The sequence below is a fragment of the Nelusetta ayraudi genome, unplaced genomic scaffold (assembly GCF_046127955.1).
Source record: "Nelusetta ayraudi isolate G7.1 ecotype Tasmania unplaced genomic scaffold, CSIRO-AGI_Nayr_v1 ptg000034l, whole genome shotgun sequence".
Lineage (NCBI taxonomy): Eukaryota > Metazoa > Chordata > Actinopteri > Tetraodontiformes > Monacanthidae > Nelusetta > Nelusetta ayraudi.
The window spans coordinates 5,202,313-5,221,145 of record NW_027466084.1 but is presented as its reverse complement, the minus strand read 5'-3'; the positions used below and the strand labels follow the sequence as shown (position 1 = coordinate 5,221,145).

The following is an 18,833-nucleotide window of genomic DNA, read 5'->3' as shown; positions in this document are numbered from 1 at the left end:
AAACAAGACATGTCACTTCTATTAAACGGTAAAAAGGGTTTATTTAAATTTTCTCAAGACAACCTAATTGTACATCAAATCTGATTATTCACATTTGTTTAGCAGTTTTAATTGCTGATAACAAATACACTGAACTGTATTTTGTGATGCATCAGAAATGCTCTGTAGTCTGGGTGGTATTTGTTTTTCAGATCCTGGAAGTGAATTCAAATCTTCTCACAAGGGACCTGGTGACTTCGGCTATGGAACGGCAACCTACAAACACAAATGCATCATGACATTTAAAACAACTAAAAAGGTGCTTTTGTACCCCTGGAACTTTATGAAAAAAAAAACTACATTTTATGTTAAAACCCCCAAGAAAAAGAGAGAGAGAGAGGTTTTTTAGTGTAAGTGGGAACAATGTCTGTTAGAGTGTCAGATTGTACTGTATTTGCCAGCTAATGTTTGTAGTTCATCTGTTGTTTCACAGGATGTTTTTTTATTATGGATTATTTGTCATATAATCCAAATTGCATCTCGTGGTGTGGGTGGCACATCGGCAGAAGTGAATATCAGCTGCTCTTCACCTGCCGGGTTTTTTGAATGAACTGAGAGGGTGAGGGAGGGGATGTCCTACTTTTGCAGACCGCTTTCCTTTGCTTGGCCTTATTTTGGTTTTGAACCGCATTTTGTCAAACACCATGCAATAAATCTAAATGGCAACTTTGTCTCCGGAGCTGTGACTTCATCCATCAGCGCATCCTGCAGGTATTTTTCCCCCTTACTTAGCCTCTCTGCGACTCTATTTTTTATTTTTTTATTTTTCATTTCCCCCTGGTCCTTTGGATAGTCGCGCTTACATGTACTATTTGGATATTTTGAAGATGAAACAGCGACATCAAGTGGTTGCGTTTTAGATTGCGGTGCTCTTTCACTCTCCTTCCCCTCCCAAGCGTTCCAGTAAACTACAGTGGCCTGCGCATCCAAACCTGGATTACCTCGTCCACCTTCTTCTTCGATGGTTTATTTGAGGACGTGAGAGTTCACCCTAAATACCAAACATGCTGTCAGGCAGCTGAAAACCCCTGAGATCCACAGGATAAAAGCCACTTACACTTACAGTGGCTCCCACACTCCTTACACTGCACCTACTGCTACACCGCTGATGTTGCTGACCTACACATCTCCTGCTTGTTTCATTGAATTTAACCCGTTAAGTAAGTGGTCCCCAATCCCCGGGCCGCGCACCGGTACTGGTCCGTGGGTCATGTGGTACCGCCCCTCCCGCACCCCCGTCAGCGATTCTTCTGCGGGACTTTAGCGCAATTTGCCAACCCAATTTGATCTCTTCTGGCAACACAGCGTGGATTCCTTCGACTTCACATTGCTCTCCCATGGCCATGTTGTGGTTGGCACTCATTTCGCATGGTACGAATTTCCGAGTCAGTCGACGAAAATTGGGCTTTGAGCCTTGTGTTGAGGTCAAATTGAAGTTCAAATTTCTAAAAACTGCATTAAATTCAATGTATAGCGGGTGTTTATAACTTAAAGCCGAATTTTACACAGGAGCTCAGATGTTTTTTTTTCCAGCTCAGCTTTATCATGATTAGGCTCCAATAACAATCGATTTGGCTCCAATACCAATTGATGTTGGCACGAACCCTGAAGGCTTCAGCTGGAAAAATGAAGTCTCTTCCTTTTGTTTCACCACGACAACCACCGAAAGGCTAATCCAAATCAAAGAATGCCTTTGCCAGAGGAAGATTAAAATCGTTCAATGAATTGACCCAGAGGGCCGTCCACAGTAGTTGCTATCGCAATCTGACAGATCTGACAGGTAAATCGTGCCAAGTCGAAATGCGCAACAGCTCAACATTAAGAAAGAATTAGTTTGAAAGTCTCTATATATTACCCAGAACATAGATCACCTTTCAAACTCCATTAGACCAAATGCCAAGAACCTGAGTGATATTTGACAGTGATCTAAGTTTTAACAGGCAGGTAAACGCCGTTGTCAGGTCCAGCTTCTTCCAACTCAGAACGATCACCAAAATGAGGCATTTCCTGTCATCCCCCGATTTAGAAAAAAATAATTCATGGTCTTATTTCATCCAAGCTGGACTACTGTAACTCACTCTACCAAGGCATCTCTCAGGCCACCCTTTCCTCTCTACAACTTGTTCAAAATGCTGATGCCTGGTTACGAACAAGATCCAAAGAACTCCTCGTTCATTTCAGGATGAACTTCAAAATCTTTCTAGTTTACAAATCTCTCCACGTTTCTGCCCCAACATATATCTCACGCTCTACAGCCCCCACCCGACCACTCAGGTATGTCAGATGTGCCCTGTTCATGGAAAAAACAGGCCGGGGAAAGGAGCTTTATCCATAGCAGCTCCTCGGTTATGAAATAGCCTGCCAGAGACCATTAGACAGCGTCATTAAAAGTGTCCACTTCTTAAACATGGACACTTTTAAGAAGCACTTTAAGACTCACTTTTATTGTATGGCTTTTAACTTGTTTTTGTTTTGTGTTGTTTAATTTGTTTGTGTTCTATTATCATTCCCTTGTGTTTTTAGAATGTGCTTAAACCTAACCCATTTACACATTTTTTTATGCTTATTCTTCATGTGAAGCAATTGCAAAAAACGTTTTGCCTTTAAAGTGCGATGTAACTACAATGAACCTGAAACTATATTTTGTTTGTGCAACCACATTTTCTATTATTTTAAACATCCCAATGCCCACCCAAACTGCAAACACTCTCCCCAAAAAGCTAGTTTTGCAGGTTACACACTGGTCATGTCAAAGAAGATAGTTCTAAAATTAATTATATTTGCTTTGAATGAGAGGCGAGAAAGTCTTCAAGATCTCAAAACCTGTTCACCTGCCTCAATGTCAATCATCAACATAAAATTTGTTTCATTTTCGCATCACAAAAATCTGGCACTCAAACAGGAGTGAGTATATGTATTTATATTTATGCACTGCATGTGAGTGTTGTACCTGACAGGGCCATGGCAAGCTGCAGCTCCTTCTTAAGAAGTTCCAGAACTTCAACGACACCCTGTTCGCCCTGAGCAGACACACACAGAGCATTTGTTTAACTATTAAGTAAATTGTAGTTTTGTCATCATTCTCTTTTGAGCTTTGGTCATTAATCTATTCTCATCTCTGAGATTTGAACTGGAATACAGTGAATTCTTTCCTCATGTTGGCTCAGTTTACGAGAGGACAAAGATATAAAAGTAAAGCAATTCTTTCTCAATTGTTCTTATTTGTCACAATCAGAAAAAAGCTTTGTTACAAAGTATTTACACATACAAAGAATTTGTTTTGGTGATGTTGGCGCATGACAAATCTTCTGAAAATGTTTGTTTGCTTGTTTGTTTTTGTTTCCCCTCATCTGGTTTGAGGTTCTAAGGGTAGACGGTGATGCTTCAGTCGGGAAGATAGAGCACTGTGAGGTGAACTGTACTGTACAAGTGAAAATGTGATTGATTTGATTGCAGTCTTCCTGTTTTACCCTAAAGTGCGAAAGTATCTAAAAGTTGGCTCTATACCCGGGGTGTCAAACTCAAATACACAATGGGGCCAAAATGTAAAACTTGGACAAAGTCTCGGTCTAACATTGATATTTATTGAAAAGATCTTCCTCCAGATAGAACAGTGAACCTTTTCATATGGACCCAAACAAGTTTTGGTTCAACACTGAATATGGAACCAATCAAAGCTTAATACTATACAATAAATAACTCCATATTGCAGATACAAAATCAAATTTCAATTAAAAAAAAACTAATCAAAATAAATAAAATGCAAATAAAAATCGTATGCCTCTTTTATTTAGAGCCTTCTGATTTAAATTTCAACAGTAACCTTTTTCCATGGGCTAAAAATAAAAATTAAAAATTAAATAACAACAGTAAACCAACTAAGTCATAATAATATCCCTCAATGAAGGTGCAAACCCATGCTTGGAGTAGCAAGAGAAAGTGCATCAAGAAAACGTTCTGTTAAAGTAAATTGTCTGCCAAAATACCAGCAGAGCATTCTGGATTTTGTGGTATTAGTGGTACATGTGCTATACAATACCAGCGGACCAGCTCTCGTTGTTGTATTGCCTCGCGGGCAGATTATAATTACAATGCGGCCAAATTTTGCCCACGGTCCAGAGTTTGACACCTATGCTCTAAACGGTTGAATTCCTGATACTGGAGAAACTGTAGTCTGTGTGTGTGAGTGTGTGTGTGTGTGTGTGTGTGTGTGTGTGTGTGCATGTGTTACCTCACAAGCAAGACCCCACAGCACTGGTCGGCCAATGAAGACGGCCTTGGCCCCCAGAGCTAAAGCCTTGAGGACGTCGGTTCCCTGCCTCACTCCACCATCCAGGTAGACATCACAGCGGCCGTCCACCGCCTGCACCACCTCCTCCAACACATCAAGCTGGGAATAAAACTTTAAGTTGTTAATAAAAAAAAAAGCACATAATACTCTTTATACATTATTTACTTTTAGTGCTTAAGGTAATAATAATAATAATAATAATAATAATAATAATAATAATAATAATAATAATTATTATTATTATTATTATTATTATTCATAGGTGCCTTTCTGAACACTAAAATACACTTTACAAAATAAAACAAATGCAATAAAACAACAGATAAAAGCTACACACAGTAAAACACACAGAGCAGCAGTGGACCTTGAACAATAAAGTGCCTGGTACTGCAGTTGGTCAGTACGAGTACGACAACGCCCTCTGTCACCATAACAAGTCATGGGAATTTGGCATATTGTCATATTGGCATTCAATGTTCCTGCTTTTGTAACTGCAGCAGGAACTAAACCTAAACTCAACTATGTCCCTCATATCTATTGCACATCCATGCACTTTGCATTTACATCTTGCAATTTTGCATTTGACTTTTAAAAACCTCAGTACCACTGGCACTGTCAACTCTTTTTTTTTTACTTCAAATTATTGTCTTAATTGTTCTTTTACTCTCTATGAAATTTCTTATGAAATGATTGCTGATGACTGATTATGCAGCTGAGAAACTGAATTTCCTTTGGGATAAATAAAGCACTTATCTATCTATTAATTTATCTATCTATCCAACTGTCTATCTATTCATCCACCTACCTATCGATCATCTATCTGTCTGTCTGTCTATCCATCATGTATCTATCCTTCCATCTATCAAAGCTGCTCAGGGGACAGAGCCTGTTGGTTGCAGCAGTCTTGCTCGGACCTGTCAAACGCTGCTCGACTCACTGAAATCCCTCTAATGGACACAAACCGTGGCAGGAACTCCATCCAGCTGTCGAGCTCCATGATTGGACACCACAATGCCATCAGCACCACAGTTCACAGCCAGGACTGCGTCCTCTCCTGGTGACACACACATGCGTGCGAACGAACAATGACTTGGGGTCATTTCTGTAAATTAAGAGATGTGCAACCAGAGCTGTAGTGTGTGTGTGTGTGTGTGTGTGTGTGTGTGTGTGTGTGTGTACCATTTAGTATTCCTTTTAGAATCACGGGTAGGTGTGTGTTTGCTTTCAGCCAAGTGATGTCATCCCAAGACAGTGAGGGGTCGATAGCTTTTGCGACGTAAACGGCTAAACCGCTGTCATCCCCGTAGCTGTCCTCGGAGAAGGCCAGCGAAGCCGTCGAGAAGTTGGCCATGCTGAGGACAAGACAGAGTGAAGTACACTGTTAGAGCGATTCCAGCATATAGGCGATACATTTGTAAAAAAAAAAAAAAATAGAATAAAAAAAATCACTGTTGTTCTAGTCTTTAGAGATCCATGAGGACCAGATCTCATTGAAGGAAGGCACTTTTGACTTTCATTATAGTTTAAAGGTCCAGTGTGTAATCTTTGGCTTGATTTATGAATGTGAAAACTTCATATGCTGCCCATAAATACATAAATAAAAGTGTATACTGGCAGTACAACAAAAGTCATTTGGTTTTCCTACCCTTATAACGGTACACTGTATGAATAGCTATATAAATTGTATATATGTATGTGAATAAGAAAATACAACGATTGACAAATGCAATCATATTTGTGTACGTTACATTTGTCAGTTTCTAGTATCAGAGTGCGAGAGAGAGGGAACAAAAATAATATTTCCACAAAATAATTATTATTGTCCTCTCCAACTTTTCCTAGAATATAAGAAACACAATAAATATGCAGGGTAAAAAAAAAAAATTGCACTTAATTTGCGATTAATTGTAAGTTAACACAGGAGACAAATGCGATTAATCGCAATTAAAAATTTGAATAGACTGACAGCCCTGACACACACACACACACACACACACACACACAAACATAGGGTCTTGTTCCCAGTTAGCGGCCATCTTGCACCACCATATTTCTAAGGAAGTCTGCTGTGGATGATCCAGCTGCCTGACAGAGTGTTTGGTATTTAGGGTGAATGCTGGTGTCCTCAAATAAACCATCGAAGAAGAAGAAGGTGGGCGAGGTATCCAGGTTTGGGTGCACAGGGCCACTGTAGTTCACTGCAACCTCGGGGGAAGGTGAGGGAGTGAAAGACGCTGCAATCTAAAATGTAACCACTTGATGTCACTGTTTCTTTTTCAAAATCTACAAATATACACCTTTAATTGTATAATGACAATAAAATATTTCAATTCAGATTGTGAATTCCGATGGAGGACTTGGACTTCATCACTTTACCTCAGGTGTGCCGGCAGTTGAAAGCGATTGCGCATGTCGTCCCGTCTTCGGCCGAGGTACGGAGTATCCACAGTGACAAATATGGCCTTGTAGCCAGCCTGCTCTGCCCTCCTCACCAAAGACAGTGTCAGTGCCCTGTCTTTATAGATGTACAGTTGTAGCCACAGCACACCGCCAGGACCCCCTGCAGCTGTAGTCGCAGACATGACCTCCTCAATGGTGGAGGTGGCCCAAGAACTCAACATCATCCCTGTTCCGACTGCCTGGCAAGCTGGGGAGACATTTGATGAGATAGTCAGGAGGTCATACAGCGATCAAAAAAACGTATTCAGCAAAAAACGTTCTGTGTGTGTTATTTTTAAACTAAATTATTTTCATTCACTTTTCAAATCAAAGGTCCATTGTGGAATATTTTGAGATTTTGAAGAAGAAACAGAAGAAGCTACATCAAGTGGTTATATTTTAGATTGCAGCGTCTTTCACTTCCCCCACCCCTCTTTTGAGCTTGCCAGTGAACTACGGAGGCCTTGCGCATCCAAACCTGGATACCTGACAGATAATGAGTTACATTAAGTTGTTTAAGAACCTGGGTAAATAGCCAAGATGTAAAACTTAACACTTGGTCTGTCTGTATAACTCTTGGAATACCAAATACAGATATGAATTCAGTCAGTGTGTTTACATGGCACTAGAGAAATTCGAATTATTGCCTTAATCCGATTATGATTGGAGAACTCACGTGCATGTAAACACCTTAGTCCAATTATGATCTGAGTTTCAGAACTCCGATTGTAATCGGAGAACTCCGATTGAGACACCCAGATAATGCGACTGGAATTCGAATTTCCCTGCCATGTATAGGCCTTAGTTGGACTATTAACTGGACGATGCGTGTGCGCATGCGTCACGCCCCAACGACCTATCTCTGCTCCCTTTCGCGACTCATGACCCTGGAACTACATTGTCTAACAAAACAGATGGCGCCTTCATATAGCCTTCAACACAAACTTTGTATTGGTCAACCTCAATGGATAAGCTGCAGGATATCTGGTGGACTGACACATGATTGTTAATAAGTAAGAGCAACCTGATTTGGAGCGAGGAAGAGGTCCAACACAGTCCATTATTAAATGATCAAAAGGTTTACTCTCTGCAGGAATTGGATACAGAGGTGCTGGTTTCAGAGACTGATTTGGTTTGCTGGTAACCTGAAGTGTGACATGTCTTTATATAGCTGGCAACATCAAGTTTCACACAGGGCCAGAAAAAATGTTGCAACACCTGGTAATAAGTCTTTCTGACCCCCATACAACCTGCAATATTGTCACGTGCTGTTGAACTACTGGCATGCAAACTTTTTCAGGTAATACCACTTGCACAATGGGTTCCCCACTAAAGTCTTCATGAGGAGCCCAAACCCATAATAAAAGATCATCCTGGAGCACGTAGCCATGTCTGATTTGTCCAACCTAACAGAAGGGAACCACTGACTCATACGGGTCCTTCAAAGATGGATCCTTTTTCTGCTCTTCGACCAGTTCTGCACTAGAAATACAAAGACTGTTTGGCACAGGACAGGACAAAACTTTTGTCAGGTTCCAATTTACCCCACTGTCAGTAGGCAATGCTGTAGCCATAGCATGAGTCACACCACACACAGCAGAGGGCGCTTCCTCCACCTCATCTGGCTGCTGTTGCACACCCCTCTGTGGCACTGCAGCACCTGGTGTGGTGATCCCTTTAGAATTTTGAGAGGAACTAGAGAGATCTGTCTGCACTGACACTGGAATGGTAACTGCACCCCCTGGAGAAGCTAGAACAGGAGAACAGGGCAGTTGTTGCTGTTTGGTCAATAATGGCTCTGGAGTTCTGGGTGTTAAAACAGGTCTTTCATCATCTGGCCACATACGACCATCAGTTACTAGATCATTCCCCAAAATGATGTCAACTCCCCAAACTGGAAGTTCATCCCGTACAGCAATTTCCATCTCCTTTTAAAAGAACCCACAGGACAAAAACATTTTATGCACTGGTACATGAAATGTTTGCAGTGCCAAACCTCTACAGGGCACACGACCCCCAGTGTCTGACTGTGGAGAAAAAGGTAAGATGGCCTCCCTCACAAAAGAACGCATGGCTCCTGAATCCCTCAATACTTTAACGTTAACTAACTGGGAGTTCCTTGTCCCCACCCTTTAGTTTCGCGAAACCATTGGAGATAAATAGCTGGTAACATGAAACAACCTCCGGCGCAGTCATGGTTTTCATTTTCATGTCAAATGGTGCTACCAACTCAGAAGTCCTATTTTTTTTTTTTATTGGTGCAACTAACCCAGCCGATTTAACGGGAGGGACTTTACCTTTCCCACCAAGCACAGGACATTCCCTTTTCCAGTGACCCTTTTGCTGACAGTAATGGCACCCATCAGCACCCCCTTTACCTGGAAACTGTGATTCCTGCGTTGTAGGCCTACTTATTCTCTGAGGAGTGTTAGAATGAAAATGAGGTTTTCCCCATGGTCACCAAAGATACGGGTGCGGGTCAACTAATATTCATCAGCTAAGACTGCTGCCTCACTTAGCGTGGCAACTTTGTGTTCACGCACAAGAGTCAGCTGATGAACAGCGTATTTCAAATGTTGCTTTCAATAAATTGCCTGCTCAAAATTTTTGGCCTCTTGCTGCCATTTCTTCTCTTTGCGTTTTGAAGCTCTACTTTGAACCTTCTTTAGATCCAGCAGAGCAAAATGCAAATCCTTGCAATTTTCTTAACTCAGTGGTGTCAAACTCAAATACACAGTGGGGTCAAAATTGAAAACTTGGACGAATGCAATCTGTGCAAGGGGGAAGGGGTACAATCCTGTCCCCCTTCCTCCAATCCTGGGGCCGGGTCGCTGTCTGGGTAGTCCCCCTTTGCCACTTGGTGGCAGCTGGGCAGCAAAAGAGGCAAGACATCTTCAAGATCACAGGAACAAATCCAGTTGCCTTGACTTAACCCTTCTACCTTAAGATGACCTGGATGACTGAGAACCTTCACAGACAGACCAGGACCCCGTTGCAGAAAACTAGGATAAGGGATTAAGCCGGGATATGTTGGTCATCCTGGATGAATTTATCCGTGATCCGTTGCACAAAAGTAGGATAGGTGGAGGAGCAACACGTCATGGTATAAATTTATTTGGTATAATTTCTTTGATTTATTCTGTGGATCTCACTCCTCGTCTCAGTAAACAGTCACCGCTAACGGAAACCAATAGTTGTTCCACTGAACACTACACATAGTTATCACATTCAACTAGACCCACTGTCATTATTTCAACGTTTGGAATGATTTAAGTATATCATTTAAAGTTTTGGAATCATTTAATTTCAATCATTATAGAGAAATTCCATCCATCCATCCATCTTCTATACCCGCTTATTCCAATTCAGGGTCACGGGGGTCTGCTGGAGCCTATCCCAGCTGTCTTAGGGCGAAGGCAGGGTATTATAGAGAAATTAGTTGAGGTCATGTTGCAATCATTTGATAATTTGGAACATAACTTATACTTTACTATGCATCATATATAAAAATACACATTCCGTATAAACATGAATATACATTGAAGAGTAACATGAGGTTCTTTTTTGTGACAGTTGACGGTCCTGTTACTATGTCTCCAATTGATAATACACCCTGGCTACTTGGCCAAGGGAAGATCCCTTTGGCTAAATGGTCAGTGCACATGACTATCACCTGGGAGTCTGGGGTTCCATGCCCGCCCAGGCGGGGCGGGGAGGTTTTTATGTACACCTCACAAGCTGTTAATTGTCATTGTGATATCTACTACCTTAAAGAATAGATATTTCAACTGGTCCCTCATCTCACTTTTTATTCCCATGAAGTGTTTTAATATTTCTGAGAAGTTGCATTTCATGGTACATTAAGTGAATTTCTTCTAACCTTATGAATGATGCCAGAGTTTCAACTTCCAACCAATCATAGCACTAAGGTAGGATTACAGATAAAAACTTTCACAATTTGAGTGCTTAGTGTCATTTTTTTTAGGCCAAAAGGTGCATACATGAAACAGACACTTTGATAATTCAATTGAGCTTTATTTATTTTAAGATGTCATGTTCTTGGAGCTGGGAGAGGAAAGAAGAATAATTATTATTATGTTTTTGTTCCAGTCAGCATACCGTGTGCATTGAAAGCATGACTCACCTCTCATTCAAAATTTTTTTCCTCTCATTTCAAGGTTAAGTTTTCTAATCGTTTTCCTTTTTATTTCAGACTCTAATAAAATGCCTGCAAGTCTTTACCTTCTTGTAATGGATGCCCAAATCCGCCAGTTGTATTTGCTGCTGTAGATGCTGGGCATACGATTGTCTGATAACTTATGAGTTCTGTTAACCCATGACAATTAGCACAGTGGGAATTTTCATTTCCACTAATTCCCACTATGTTGCCAGGATGGCTCTCTCCATACACAGCATCTGGGTCATGTTACACAAATGAAATTTTGTGTGGGCACCAAATGACGCTAAAACAAAAGGTGAGCCTTCTGCATACAATGTACACTTGTGTATCTTAAATATTAGTTAGGGTTACCATTTTGCAGGATGTTCTTTTTTTAAGCTCGAACGAAAATTCAGCGAAGTCGTCTATTTATCAAATTTGTTACGTTTTTTTGGAGCTACATTTTCACAATTTCACTCACATGTGCAATAAATTCCACCTACAATTTCAACTGGTTCGTAATCGGAGTACGATTTTTCTTTAAACGTTCCTGTGCATTTCCTCTGCAGGACTGTTACCTGGTTTCCATCCTGAACGAACTTGCCGGCAACTCGTTCATCATTTTCTGCAGCACGTGCAACAATGCCCAGAGTTTCAGATATGATTATTATTATCATTAACTATTATAATCGTAATTGCGATTGTTCCAGCGGAGGAGCGAGTTCGTATTTGTGCACTACCTACGCATTCAGACGGTCTGTGACACTTTGCCACGCTTTTCTCTCTGAAAACGCACAAATATTTACGTGGTTCGGCCATGCGTGTACACGAAGCCAGCGTTTTCGTTGAAACTGCTCACCGAAACCACACTTTTTCATACGTTTGAAAACGATGCCTTTCCCGGATTCTTGTAAACGGCGAAACTGATCATTTTTGGAAACACCGGTGTCACAGCTCTGAATCCCTCCCCCCCGCCCAGCAACCTAAGCGGCCGTGAGGTGTAGACGGCCACTCACAACAACACCAACCACGTCGGGCAGCGGACCTGTCACTGCTACTAATGACCAGCCTGCAGTCACAAACTGCAAACAATAGTGAACATACATAATAGTGGACACATGGTGCCCGACCCGTGGGTCGATCGAGGATTGTGCAAAGTGAAAATAAACAACAACGAAAGTGATTTGCAAATCTCCCATTTTCCCATGCACACCTACGGACAATTTAGAGCGTTCAATTGACCTCACATGCATGTTTTTTGGACTGTGGGAGGAAGCCGGAGAACCCGGATAGAACCCACGCAGACACAGGGAGAACATGCAAACTCCACACAGAAAGGTCCCAGGCCCGGAATCGAACCCACAAGCTCCTTGCTGTGAGGCAGCAGCGCTAACCAAAGAAAACAAAGAAAAAAAGCCGCTTCGAAAGCCGCTTTGACTTTGACTGAACATTTGCTCTCACTTTGCAGAATGAAATATCGGGATACATATCGTATATCGATTCAGCCTAAATATATCGGGATATGACTAGTCCATATCGCCCAACCCTAAAACCCACACACACACTCCCATACTCACAAACACACACACACACACACACACACAGACATACACACACAGGCACACACGCATAGATAAACATATAGACACACACATTAAAACACTCACACACCGAAGCACAGACTAACACACATACTGTACATGCACATGTGCACACTTATGCGCATGCACATATACACACACTTCATTGTCTTACTTATTTATGGTTATCGTGTGTTTGTGTGTGTGCGTGTGTGTTTTCTTATTCTTTTTCTTGATGAGTTGATCTGTTTATTACTTGAATTAGTTCATTACTGGATAATTAACTATACAAATTAATATCTGTTTTTTTACACAGTACTTGTATATTGTTGCCAGTTGCTCTCTCTCTCCCTCTCTCCCTCCCTTCCCTTGCCCCTCACTCACATCCCCTTTCTATTCTCTTTGTCACTCCCTATCCCTCCCTCAGTTCGGTCATGGCCAGAATATCACTAATACATAATAATAAAACCACTCAGGTAGTTCCTGAACCGACCTGTGTGATTCACACTATCGGGTCACAAGCTCTACCTTTGAGAATAAATCTGTCAGCAATCCTAAAGACATTCAGACACACTTCTGCTTGTCATTATGGCCATACATGACAAAGAGGAAAAACGGCAGCAGGTTTTCCTCTTCTTTCACTGGCTCCATTTTTTTTTTAGTAATGTGAGCATTTCTGCTAGCTAGCGCCGCTGCTCCAAAGAGTACTGCTCCCAAAAAAGTTTTTAAATCTCAACTCCCACAAACTAACGACCAAAAAAATAACATACCGATGACTGATTGTGCAGCTGAGAAACTGAATTTCCTCCGGGATAAATAAGTTCCTATCTATCTATATATCTATCTATTAGTTATCCAATAAAGTACTGTAAGCGAGAGTCTGTAAACTTGTGTGTATGTCAGCGTATACCTCTTGCAGTAGCGGTTTCTCCTTGATGATGAGCCATCCTCTGCATGGCCGTTGCTGCGACACACACAGGCATACTGAGCCTCTCACCCAGAAACCAGGTGGAGAGATCCACGGTAGACACGTCCCTCAAAACACGAGGGATGAGACGCCACCTGTTGACAAAATATGTTATATGAAGAAATTACATCTTTGATGTCTTACGTTACAGGCAACATGTGATTAAATATCTTTTGTGTGGTTCTTAAGTCCAGTTAATGCTTTTGGCTAAAGCAATATGTAGATATGGGCGTCTCTGACAGACTGTGCAAAATATCGGACGGGAATGATGTACAGTTCAGGTTCAGTGGTCGCACTGTGATTCACCAAAGCTGAAACTGACTAAGGCTGTTGGCCTTGTGTTTGGCGCCTCTGAAAGGCATGCGTTAACCAGCGCAACACACTGGTTACACAACAATCACACAATCAATGCTGAAAAAAATCACCTTGTCAAATGAACAGCATTGTTTCAGTGTGCGTGCATGTGCGTGTGTGTGTGTGTGTGTGTGTGTGTGTGTGTCTGAGAAAGAGAGAGTGTGTCTTAGGGATGCTCCGATCCATGTTTTTAATTTGTTTATTTCCGATACTTTCCCCGATACCCGATACTTAAAGTTGACTACATACAAAAAATGTAAGCATGAAAAATATTAATTACCTTTCAATTAAAGCCATTTATTAATTGCAGTCAGTACAAAAACCGTTGTATGAGTTGCTTCAAGTCAAGTCCTCCATGCCTCACTTCCTTCCACGTCGCTGCAAATCTAAAGGCCCACAGCTACCATCTACAGCACCCATTGAATGGAACATGAATCACCAAAACACATTGGAAAGGCTAGCAAGTACGCTGATCAATCCACAAGTCCTCGCATATCCAAACTTCGAGGAGCCATTCGTCCTACACACCGATGCATCAGAAGAAGGGCTTGGCGCATATTCTCAACCAACAACCAGGTGGAAATTGAGAGTTTTTGGATATGGATCACGAACGCCAACGCCTGCAGAACGAAATTAGAGACTCCACAGCGGGAATCTCGAGTTCCTGGCTCTGAAGTGGGCAGTGTGTGAGAAATTCAGGGACTCTCTCTTGATTAGCACTGCAAAACTTACTAAAAGAGACCAACAGTATTCTCACTGATGAGGTCAGAAGGTCAGTGAGAATGCGAGTTCAAGAACGACCTGTTCCGCACCCTTGCGGACAGCTGTCAGGGGTTGGACACTTACAAACATCCCCTTATCACCCTCAATGTGACCCAGCTGAGCGGTTTAACCGCACACTGCTGCAAATGTTAAGAACATTGACAGAGAGGAAAGGATAGGTGGAAAGAACATTTACCATAAATGATACACGCATATCACTGTACTCGTCACGAGCCCACCGGATACTCACCCTGTTACCTGCTGTATAGACAACATCAACACCCTTGTGGCCAGAATTTAAAATGGTTCAACTGGACACGACAGAACAAAAGTCACAGGCAGAGAGCAAATATCAACCTTACCAGCGAGAGGAACCGAATCCATGGAAACAAACTTAACACATGGACGAGAGACAAAGTTACCAGAAAGAGACAATTTTTACCGCCGTTGCGAAACAGCCGACTATGTGTGCGCCACCTCTGCACCTCTCCCTCCGACACACTGTGTATTGCCTCGCCTCTTCCCCACTCTGATTGGTGCGGCCACTGGGGAGTTCAGTCCCCCACCCAAAAAAGATCTTCCCTGTACCTGCTCCCTGATTGGTGGTGCGGCATTCACTCAACTGCTCAACTCCCGCCATCGACTTGAGACCAGCGGCTACAAAGCCGTTGCGTTATTCTGTAAGGGACTGTCGTCTGGTAGAGAGACTGCTCGACCCTGTTGGAACATTTGTAGCTCTTTGTAGCATTCGTAGCACTTTATTCACCGTCAGCACTTTAGCATCTGGCCCCTTTTGTTTTGTAGCCGTGGGTCTGTGTTTTATTTTTTGTATTAATCCGTTAAAGAATTCCGGGTGCCAAAACAGTAAGTATTGTGTCTTGTATTTTGGATTTGTTTAGGGGTAACTAGTAACTGATTGTGGTCAGTCGTCATGTCGCAGTTCGTCTAAGGTAGCTTCCTTGCTTCCCCTTCCCTTAGACTGGTCGACAGCTGTCGAAAGGATGAATTGGCTTAAATAGCAAGTCACTTCGGTCTCTCAGTTCGCAAACAGGTTTTAAAAAGGGAACTTGTTGAGAGTAAGTTGATGGAGCTGAGGCTTGTAGAAGTGCCAGGGCAGACCGAACCAGCTCTCGTGGAGGATGTCATCCTGGGTGGAGAGGCTGGTCGTCTACAACTTAAGGGTGCTCCCCTCGATAATGTTGAGGGTGGCTCAACCTCAGGTGAGGAGTTTGAGGTGGAGAAGCCACCAGCCACATTACCTCGTTACGACCCCCTTTCTCCTTCCCTTCAGCAGTCCAGGAGCTTGGGCTTCAGGTGCAAAATCCACGGGAAAGCTCAAGAAGCTATAGCCGCGCTCCAAGTTGAGGAAAGTTTGCAATATGAATCTGTAAAAACTGCTCTGCGCTTATGAATTGGTGCCTGAGGCCTACAGACAGAAATTTAGAAGCCACAAGAAGGCACCAACTTATGTTAAGTTCACCAGGGAAAAGGGAATGCTTTTTGACAAATGGAGTATAGCTTGTAAAGCCTGTGACTTAGGCACTGTCCACACGGGAACGTTACAGTTTTTTTTTCTTTCCCGGGGTCGAAAAAAGTCTCTTGGGGTTCTAAGGAAAAGTCACGCCAACCTCCTGCTCGCCAAACACTTCCTCCGAGAGTTAGCCCGAAGAAAGAGGATAGGGAGTCTTTTTATTGCCATAAGCCTGGGCATCTCATATATATGTGTATATATGTGTGTATGTATGTATATATGTATGTATGTATATATATACACACACACATACACATACATACATATATATACACATATACATATATATACACATATACATATATATATATATATACATATATATATACACATATACATATATATATATATATACATATATATACATATTTATACACAAATCCTGTTTTTGTTGTACACTGAAGACATTTAGGTTTCAAATCAAAAGATGAATATGAGACAAAAGTTCAGAATTCCAGCTTTTATTTCATGGTATTTATATCGATATGTGTTAAACAACTCAGGACAGAGCAGAGCACCAACTTTTCTTTAAACCCACCCACTTTTCAAGTGAGAAAAAAGTATTGGAACAGACATTGTTAAATTAACTTAAAAGTGCATAACATTTAATGTTTGGTGGCATAGCCCTTACTTGCAATAACTGCATCGAGCCTGCAACCCATTGACTTCACCAGGCTGTTGCATTCTTCATTTGAAATGCTGTTCCAGGCCTTGACTGCAGCCTCGTTCAGTTGTTGTTTGTTTAATGGGGTTTCTCCCTTCAGTCTCCTCTTCAGAATTCATTCTGCTGCTACCTGCTGAAGGTATCACAATCCACTGTTCGAAGAAGACTTTGAGAGAAGAAATATAGAGGCCATACCACGAGATGCAAACCACTCCTCAGCAAAAAGAATCGGAAGGCCAGATTGGATTTGGCAAAGAAGCACAGAGATCAGCCGGAAAAGTTTTGGAACAAAGTTTTATGGACCGATGAGACCAAGATTAACCTCTACCAAAGTGATGGAAAGGCCAAAGTATGGAGAAAGAAAGGATCTGCTTATGATCCAAAACATACAAGCTCATCTGTGAAGCATGGTGAATGTAGTGTCATGGCTTGGGCTTGCATGGCTGCTTCTGGAACGGGCTCACTAGTCTTTATTGATGATGTAACTCATGATGGTAGCAGCAGAATGAATTCTGAAGTCTACAAAACCATTTTGTCTGGCAATTTACAGAAAAATGCATCCAAACTAATCGGGAGAAGCTTCATCATGCAACAAGACAATGACCCAAAACACACTGCCAACACAACAAAGGACTTCATCAAGGGAAAAAAGTGGAAGGTCGTGAACTGGCAGAGTCAATCACCGGACCTTAACCCAATCGAGCATGCATTTTACCTCCTGAAGAGGAGACTGAAGGGAGAAACCCCCACAATCAAACAACTGAAAGAGGCTTCAGTCAAGGCTTGGAACAGAATTTGAAATGAAGAATGCAACAGCCTGGTGAAGTCAATGGGTCACAGGCTCGATGCAGTTATCGCAAGTAAGGGTTATGCCACTAAATATTAAATGTTATTCAATTTAAGTTAATATAATAATGTCTGTTCCAATACTTTTGCTGACTTGAAAAGTGGCTGGGTTCAAAGAAAAGGTGCTCTGTCCTGAGTTGTCTAACACATCCCAATGTAAATACCATGAAATAAAAGCTGGAATTCTGAACTTTTGTCTCATGTTCATCTTTTGATCTGAAATTTTGAACATTAAATAAAGGCGTTGAAAAGACACAAATGAAGAGCACAAGTGTGGCTACAAAGGTTAGCGTTTGTGTACTCTTACCTTTTAAATGCCACAACATTGTCCGTCAGTGTCTTTTGTTCATCAGCTCCAGAGCAGTAGTAGTCATACACAGCCTTAGGAAGAACCTTTCTGGCTTTTTCTTCAAAGTCAGACACGCACACATTCAGGCTCGACATTGTCTAACCATACACCTGAACACATAGAATACAAGTAACACTTTAAAAGCAAAGTGCAGAGCACATGGAAAACAGAACTGATGGGGTAATAATTAACCTGCCTGAATTTCATTGGCTTCAACCATTCTTTGGATGATTTGCTCTCAGTTTACTCAAGATAAAGATGTTCCAAAGGCCAGAACATTTTTGGGTATAGTGCATGATGGTCGAGCCACCTGGGCCTATTTCACAAAGCAGGTTTAAAGGTCCAGTGTATAATATTTGTCTTAATTTAAAATTTTTATGTTGGTAAAAACTACATATACTGCCCATAAATACAAAATGTATAATTGCAGTACAATAAAAGTAATTTGTTTTTCCTACCCTTACAATGGTTTTCAGAGATATATTAGAATATCCATACATCTATAAGGGTCTTGCTCCCATCTGCATCCCTGCCATCTTGTGCCACCGTATTTCTAAGGAAGAATGGTGTGGACAATCCAGCTGCCCGAACACTGCTGTCCTCAAATAAGCCAAGGAAGAAGAAGGTGGACGAGGTATCCAGGCTTGGGTATGCAGAGGGCCATCGTAGTTCACTGGCAAGCTCATGAGGGAGAGGGAGAGTGAAAGAAACTGCATTCTAAACTTTAACGACTTTCTCTATCTCTTCTCTATCTCTGTTTCTTCTTCAAAATCTCCACATATTGCACACTGGACCTTTCAGAGAAAATCTGTCTGAATATAAATCAAGGCTGATTTGTGTTAAACATGTTGA

At 41.7% G+C, this 18,833-nt stretch overlaps 2 protein-coding genes across 3 annotated transcripts in view; both read right to left on the bottom strand.

The window, feature by feature from the left end:
• rcn3 (reticulocalbin 3, EF-hand calcium binding domain) overlaps nt 1–14,872 on the bottom strand; it is a 107,161-nt gene extending 92,289 nt beyond the window's left edge. For both annotated transcript variants that reach the window (XM_076032669.1, XM_076032670.1), the window contains exon 1: nt 14,868–14,872. The gene's annotated coding sequence lies outside the window, so the exon portion shown is untranslated. The remainder of the gene's footprint in view (nt 1–14,867) is intronic.
• On the bottom strand, nt 32–18,116 carry hao1 (hydroxyacid oxidase (glycolate oxidase) 1). The gene is made up of 8 exons (XM_076032668.1): nt 17,940–18,116; nt 13,419–13,570; nt 6,707–6,977; nt 5,510–5,682; nt 5,293–5,384; nt 4,271–4,429; nt 2,990–3,059; nt 32–255 (listed from the first exon to the last, which is right to left on the bottom strand). Exons 1-8 carry the CDS (start codon nt 18,074–18,076, stop codon nt 188–190), a joined length of 1,122 nt encoding a protein of 373 aa, XP_075888783.1. The 5' UTR covers nt 18,077–18,116; the 3' UTR covers nt 32–187.
• Nucleotides 18,117–18,833: the final 717 nt, after the last annotated feature.

Excerpts from the sequence above, each read along its gene's own strand:
- hao1 (XM_076032668.1), bottom strand. The coding sequence starts at position 18,076 with ATGTCGAGCCTGAATGTGTGCGTGTCTGACTTTGAAGAAAAAGCCAGA. Across the intron at positions 6,978-13,418 it reads AGAAACCGCTACTGCAAGAG|CTTGCCAGGCAGTCGGAACA; the intron begins GTATACGCTGAC and ends ATGTCTCCCCAG. Across the intron at positions 4,430-5,292 it reads TGGATGGAGTTCCTGCCACG|CTTGATGTGTTGGAGGAGGT; the intron begins GTTTGTGTCCAT and ends TTTTATTCCCAG.